This window comes from Sphaerodactylus townsendi, linkage group LG01, assembly GCF_021028975.2.
Source record: "Sphaerodactylus townsendi isolate TG3544 linkage group LG01, MPM_Stown_v2.3, whole genome shotgun sequence".
Classification (NCBI taxonomy): Eukaryota; Metazoa; Chordata; class Lepidosauria; order Squamata; family Sphaerodactylidae; genus Sphaerodactylus; species Sphaerodactylus townsendi.
In genome coordinates, this window is record NC_059425.1 from 17251519 (window position 1) to 17259226 (window position 7708).

Here is a 7708-nt window from a genome sequence, read left to right on the forward strand (position 1 = left end):
CCTTTTGACAATACTAGTCTGATGTCTCATGGAGCTGGTCTAGTCTGATGTGTCATGGAGCTTCTTCCCGGTGGCTGGATTTTCAGCTCCGCTAGTACCAGTAACTTCAAACCCATACGGAAGGTTTCTTGGCCCATGCTGATGGCGGGGAGGACCGGGGGTGGGTGGGTGGGTGGTAGGATAGAACATGTGGGTTTTCATGCGTTCTAACTTCACCCTGCATTCAAGAACTATAAGGAGGAATAAGCATTGTGGAGAAAGGCACGTGGCTTGGTGGTAAAACATCCGCTTGGCACGTAGGGTGTCTCAAGTATAGTCCTCAGCATCTCCAGTGTAAAGGTGATATGAAAGACCTCTGCAGAAATTATTGAGAGCCGTCCCACTGCCTGTCCAAATAGACATTACTGAACCCGACAGTCTGATTCAGCATCAGGCTGCTTCTTGTGTCCGTTCTGAAGTGTTGAGAGGAAAGCGTCATGCTTCTTTCTTGAATCCCTCCTTCTGCTTCCTGCGTACCTCACTGGCTGTTCCTTCGTTTGCCCTCAGACCCAGATCGACCACTACGTCGGAATCGGCCGGGACCAAATCAAGACGGTGGTCACCAAGTAAGTCTCTGCGAGCCCTGAGTGCGAACTCCCTGTTAGGGCAGGGGTGTCTTTCCGCAACCTCCCAGAGGTTCTGCATTCAAAGGGTTGCCGTATTTTGAGCGCTGTCCTTTCTGTGCCTTCCGTATCTGCGGTGGCCTTGCAGTTTGATCTGCATAATGCACCGAGGAAGACACTTGCCATAAGGACGGAGACAAGTTTTCCAGTGTGTGTGGGATGAGCCACTGTGAGTAAGCAGGTTGCTATAAGGCCGTGGTGGCGAACCTCTGGCACTCCAGATGTTATGGACTACAATTCCCATCAGCCCCTTCCAGCATGGCCAATTGGCTGATGGGAATTGTGGTCCATAACATCTGGAGTGCCAAAGGTTCGCCACCACTGCATAAGGCAACAGTGTGGGTGGGGCGGGGCCAGTATTGGTGTGCTGCCTCTCTGCACAGAGTTCATGTTCTGTAGTTAAGCCCTAGATCAGGGGTCTGCAACCTGTGGCTCTCCAGATGTTCATGGATTACAGTTGGCCATGCTGGCAGTGGCTGATGGGAATTGTAGTCCATGAACATCTGGAGAGCCACAGGTTGCAGACCCCTGCCCTAGATCCACATGAGGATCTTCCTGATTTCTTCTTTCAAACCACGCGTTTCTAACTTCACTGGGACCCTTTTTTTAAAAAAGCATTCCCGGGGTTTGCTGTACACTGTAGCTGTTCGTCCCTTTGGCCCTCAGTCTCACTTCTGCAGAGTCTGAGGGAAGGTTCCATATGGCCCACGGAAGCTTTTCATCTAACCCTGCAAAACTGTCGAACCAATTATGGCAGTGACGGCGAACCTTTTCGAGACAGAGTGCCCGAATTGCAACCCAAAACCCACTTATGTATTGCAAAGTGCCAACGCAGCAATTTAACCTGAATACTGAGGTTTTCGTTTAGAAAAAACAGTTGGCTCCGAGGTGTGCGTTACTTGGGGGTAAGCTTGGTGGTAGTCGGTGGCTTTGCTTTGACGCAACCGTGCAACTCTTCCAACAGGTGAATCATGACCCTAGGAGGGTTTACTCAGAAGCAAGCCCCATTGCCAGCAACCGAGCTTAGATCGCGCTTTAGTTCTTCGCATGATAATCAGTGGGGTTTAACAGGGTTACCTACACTGCTTCCCCCAAACTAGGTCTTTGGTTTAATGCTAATAATCGAGCCCAGCGACCCAGGCCACCCTAGATGGGGGGGGGGGGGCACTCTGTTTGCACGTGTCCACAGAGAGGGCTCTGAGTGCCACCTCGGGCACCCGTGCCATAGGTTCGCCACCACTGATTCATGAGATCCGCCACCTCTTGGAATGGTGACCCACAAGTCCAAATGTACTTGTTTTTACTTATTTTTTAAAATAAAAGTCAAAGCCTTTTGGAATGGAAAAACTTTAAGAAAATAGGTTTACTCTTAGAGGACAAAGGAAAAAACACCTTACATGAATTATGTAAGTGTATATGGGATTGGGCTTTTATTTTGAGAACTGTAGAAACAAGTTGGATGTATGTAATCGAACATATGTTGGAACTTGATTTTGTACTGAACGGCTTGAAAAAGAAGAATCGAAATAAAAGCCAAAGCTGAAGGTTTTATAGCCGAACAGCCTACAGGCTTACCTGTTGAATGATATTAATATTTTGTTACTGAGAGAACAGGATAGAATTGTATTCCAATTTATTATTGGTTGAAATATTACTCATTTAGTGGATATTATTGTCCCCGCTGTTATTTAACATCTACATGCGACCCCTTGCTCAGCTGGTACGGAGTTTTGGGCTGTCCTGTCATCAGTATGCGGATGACACTCAGCTCATTCTGTTGATGGAGAGGGGAACAGCCGCCGCCCCTGCAGCTCTACAGCATTGTTTGGAGGCGGTTGCTGGTTGGTTGCGACAGAGCAGGTTAAAACTGAACCCATCGAAGACGGAGATCCTCTGGCTGGGCTGCAAGGGGAAGAGGGGGATGTTTCAGCCGCCGGTGTGGGAGGGGGTCACATTGGCACCGACCCCCCTCCGGTGACGCTAACCTGGGGGTCCACCTGGATTCGTCTCTATCAATGGAGACCCAGGTGGCCCATATTACCCGGTTGCTTTTTTCCACCTTCGCCAGGCCCGGCGGTTGGCCCCCTTCCTCTCCCAGACCGATCTGGCCACAGTGATCCATGCAACGGTCATCTCCAGATTGGATTATTGTAACTTGCTCTACGCTGGCCTTCCCTTGCGTTTGATTCGGAAGTTAAAGCTGGTCCAAAATGCAGCTGCGCGTTTGCTCACAGGTAATGCCACCTGGGATCATATCCAACCTGTGCTACGCCAGCTGCATTGGCTCCCAGTGGAGTTCCGAATCATCTTCAAGGTGCTGGTGTTGACCTTTAAGGCCTTACGTGGCCTGGGACCGTCGTATCTTCGGGACCGCATCACCCCACATGTCCCAATACGGCCTCTTCGTTCAGCAGAGGCCAATTTACTGGTGGTCTCTGGCCCCTCGATGATACGGCTGGCCTCCACGCGGGCCAGGGCCTTTACAGCCCTGGCCCCAGCCTGGTGGAACGCTCTTCCACCAGCTGTCCGGGCCCTGCGGGACCTTACAGAATTCCGCAGGGCCTGTAAGACGGAGCTGTTCCGCCGGGCCTTTGGAGGTACCAGCCGTTGATGGTGCCCCCCTCCTCCCGTGGCCTTCACATCTGTGCCTTTGCCATCTTGGGATTTGCTGCCCTTCCCTCTCTGAAAGAGGGTGAAATTAGATTGTCGGACACCATCTTACAAATTAATTTAATTATTCTTTTTAGTCCTTTATCTACTGCTGCTTTTAAAGGTTTTAACTGTGTTTATCTGTATACAATGGTTATCGTGTTGTACACCGCCCAGAGCCCCTAGGGGATGGGGCGGTCTAAAAATCTGAAAAATAAATAAATAAATAAATAAATAAATAAATAAATAAATAAATAAATAAATAAATATAAGTGCGCATTGGTGTAATTTCTTTGATCTTTACCTGTGGTACACCTACCTTGATTGCTATGGTTTTTTGAGGTATAGGAATCACATATTCAGCCTATCGGCAAATGCCTCTTCTTATGAGAGCCCCCAAGTTTGGGGTCTAATTTTATAGGGTCCAGTTTTGTAGGCATTCAGTTTTCCTCCATTTCCTGACCCAGTCTTCACCAAACATGGGGGTTCTCATAGGGAAAGCACCTGCAGCTCCCCTGAAAATTTGGTGCCTCTAATTCACTCTCCCTTCTGAGTCCCACAGAATTTTTCTGTAAGGGTTAATGGATCTGAAAATATTTTAAAAAACATTTCCCAAACATTTCCCAAACATTTCCCAAAAAAATAGGGGGAGTAAATCAAAATCTGAAAAATACTGGAAAAAAAAGAGTGTATACCCATAGAGGAGATGTAAGATTAAACTCCAGTCCAATTGGCTGGAGTAATTTTTGAGAAGTCTTTGTGTCCTTTCAAAACAAGCAGGGTAAGGTGATAGGCTTCTAAGGGGGAGACCGATTGCGCAGTGTTTGGGGCAGCCACTGAGAAGGCCCTGCTTCTGGGGGATGTTGTTCTTGCATCTGCCTTGGATGATTGTCTGCACAAAGCTTTAAGCGTGAGAGGCTTTGTGTGAAAGCAGAAACACTCAGATGTATTGTGACTCACAACCATTAATGTTTTGCATGGTCAAACCTAGCATCTTGAAGAGCGCCTGGACAGCAAATGCAGTTCTCAGAGGACTGCGCACAACATGCTGTCATCTTGGGACTCTTTAGTTTGGAAAGGAGACGTCTGAGGGGGGATATGATTGAAGTCTATAAAATTATGCATGGGGTAGAAAATGTCGACAGAGAGAAATTTTTCTCTTTTTCTCACAATATTAGAACCAGGGGGCATTCATTGAAAATGCTGGGGGGAAGAATTAGGACTAATAAAAGGAAACACTTCTTCACGCAACGTGTGATTGGTGTTTGGAATATGCTGCCACAGGAGGTGGTGATGGCCACTAACCTGGATAGCTTTGAAAGGGGCTTGGACAGATTTATGGAGGAGAAGTCGATCTATGGCTACCAATCTTGATCCTCTTTGATCTGAGATTGCAAATGCCTTAACAGTCCAGGTGCTCGGGAGCAGCAGCAGCAGCAGAAGGCCATTGCTTTCACATCCTGCATGTGAGCTCCCAATGGCACCTGGTGGGCCACTGCGAGTAGCAGAGAGCTGGACTAGATGGACTCTGGTCTGATCCAGCTGGCTTGTTCTTATGTTCTTATGTTCTTATCTTCTCATGCTCTACAAAAAGATCTGTCCGTGTTTTGGACTCGCCGTCGTCCTCTGAGCCATCTTCAGATTCAATCCCGAGTCACCCTTTCTCGCCTCTGTTTTCCCCTCTGCAGGATCCAAGCGAAGGTTCCCGGCGTTGTGAAGAAAAAACCCGAGTAATCTTGCCGAGAGTCAAGGGTCAGCTGTTCACCGAAACGAAATGAGAAAAAACACCCCCAAACCCCCTTGTGTCATAGCTATAACCATTGTTACTTGTACCTATGAAGGAACATGCCGAGTCAGCTTGATGTCTGCATTCCAAGCTTACTGATTTTATTTTTTATTGTCCCCCCCCCCTCACACACCCCTTTTAAAGCCTAAACACTGGGCTCAGAATACACTGGACTACACACAAACTGGTGTCAGGCGTTGGAAGTCGGGCAGGGGGGATTTGGCACTCCGGGTGATCGTGTCTTGGAGGGAACAGCGTGTGTAAAATAAGCCACCGGAAGTGGCCGCTGTTACTTGGCTAACAGTGCGCAGCTCTGCACCCCAGGAACGGCTGTGGATTGTTGTTATTTTTCAACAACGGCCTGTCTGGCAGAAATCGCTGTACAGTAATGGTAGCTCCCTTGTTTCCCTCTTCCTTCTCCCACCCCGACGCCCTCCCTCCCAACCTGCGAGTGAAATTCCAGGATTAGCATTGGAGCGGCATTTCGCCGAAGCGGGAGGTGTCTCTGCTTGCGCCTGACCGTCTGTCTCTCAGAGCTCTTGTCTTTTCTGGCACGGATTAATCTGTAGCGCAAAGCCAAGCTTAAGGGGGCTTTTCTTCCAAGCCACGGTCTGAATCCCCCCGTCCACCCCACTGAAGAAAGGGAGATTCTCCACCCAGTCTCCCCTCAATGACATCAGTTCTGCTCTTTAGTCTGATTCACCTTCTGCTGTCTTCACTCCCCCCCCCCCTCCCCCAGCCTTCTATCGCAATCCAGACAAACCAGTCCTTTGGTCTCTTTCTCCCCCTGAGGTTATAGTTTCCCAATTTTGAAATGAAAATGTCTGTAACTGCTGTACACATTTTTTTTTAGAAAATAAGCTATTGAAAGAATCTGCATGTGATTCCTCAGCTACCATAATCTCGATGCAGCCCTTAAGAGAAGTGGGGGAAAGATGCAGAGTCACAGGGCCACAGGGAAGGAGTTGCTGGTAGAGCATTGAGAACTTTGCCTGCACCCGGTTAAAATCTTAACTGCAGCTTCCCTTGCTAACTTCCAGCCAAGACAAGGAGCCACAGGTAACCCGAGTGAACATAGAAGGGTGCAGGTTTAATTTGGCATTCAGGCTGACCAAGGGAACTCATCCTGTGCTGGGAGCTGGGCAAAGGGGACCAGAGAGAAGCGAAATCGGCAGCTAAAACCGACAAGGACCAGCTCAGCTCTTGCTACTGTGATGTCTCCCAGACTAGAAAGGGGAGGAGGGAGGAAGCGGCCGGTGTTTCGCACAGACTTCGCAGCACCTGCCATTCCCTGCGGGCAGTCGGCTCCCCGCGCTTCGCACAGTGACGCTTCCTTCGCCTTGTACTCAAGTTGCCACTTGCAGGTCGGGGAAGTGCCAAACAGGCATGAGCAGAGTGTCGGAGGCGGGCCTCACGTGCGCAAACATGGCCGCTACCGTCGTCTTGACTACCACGCAGACGCATGTCGCCTCTTCGCACGCTTGCTTCGCAGCAAGTCGCTTGGCGGGAGCATCCTGTTGGAACAGCCGATGCCCGCAGTTGCATGCCCACGGTCTGCAGCTCTGCAAGCCGGCAAAGGCTGTGTCGTTCCAACAGTTTGCACTGGTGTCGAGGCACTTGATTCGAGTGCCTCTGGGTGAGAAGCGCACCGGTGTCTGAATTATGTGCTTCCGCTCACAAACTCACAACCCACCTCCCTCCTCTGGCAGCCCAAGGCGGAAATTTACACTGTCTTGTTCCAAATTTCCTCCCAGCCTTCCCATGGAGCTCTTTTCACTGCACTGGAAGCCCGTCGGCTCACCTATTTCCATCTCTTCTGTTACTGCTGTGTTTTGAATACCATGAACAGACCTCTTTGTGCTGGGTGGGCTTTTTTTTATTTAGTACAAAAAAAAATGTATGTAGATGGAGAAAAATGACAGAAACCTTACTAACTCAGCTCTTGCATTTTGTGTGCGTGTTTGTACTGTGCGTGCAGCAGTAAATTAAAGAGAACAAAGGCCGGTCATGCCAAGGGAACGAGAGACGTGGCTGAGGTTTTCAAGAGAAGTAAATAAAAGAAATGCAATTTGATGTGGTATTAATAAAAGAGCACAAAGTACAAATTCCATACCTTAGTGTTGTGTGGGGTTTTTTTTTCTTATTGCTTACCCTAAATCAGGAAGAGGCAAATCTGGCAGAAAAGCCTGTTTAGCCTCTGCATGTCCCCAATCTGTGTATTTAAGTATCCGCAGGTGGGAGCAACACATTGCTATTAGTATATAGATGCCTGGCAGCATGCTGCCTTCTGAAGGAGTCCTGAATGTCTAGTGCAGCATGCACACATTCCATGCAAGAGATCCACAGCTGGAACCCAACTAAATCCAGCATCTACTTCAAGACCTCCAGCAGCGAAAAACTAATCTCTACTAACAGCAAGATAATTGGTTCTGTTGTTGAACTGCTCTTATCGTCAAGGAGCTTTGACTAATGTACAACCGAAGCCTTCTGTCCTGTAGCTTAAGCCCATTAGAGATAGCCTTGTCTTCTGCAGTAGCCAGAAACAACCTTTTTCCTTCCTCTGCTTGAAGGCCCTTCAGGGAGTTCGAATGCCGTCACTTCACCCCGTCCA

At 48.8% G+C, this 7708-nt stretch overlaps 1 protein-coding gene across 3 annotated transcripts in view; it reads left to right on the plus strand.

Annotated features, from left to right (window-relative positions):
- Positions 1-7207, plus strand: part of RTN3 (reticulon 3) — a 60079-nt gene extending 52872 nt beyond the window's left edge. For all 3 annotated transcript variants that reach the window (XM_048511864.1, XM_048511872.1, XM_048511879.1), the window contains 2 exons: positions 547-605; positions 5000-7207. In XM_048511864.1, coding sequence (XP_048367821.1) covers positions 547-605; positions 5000-5045 — 105 coding nt within the window. In that variant the 3' untranslated portion in view covers positions 5046-7207. The remainder of the gene's footprint in view (positions 1-546; positions 606-4999) is intronic.
- The last annotated feature ends 501 nt before the right edge of the window (positions 7208-7708 follow it).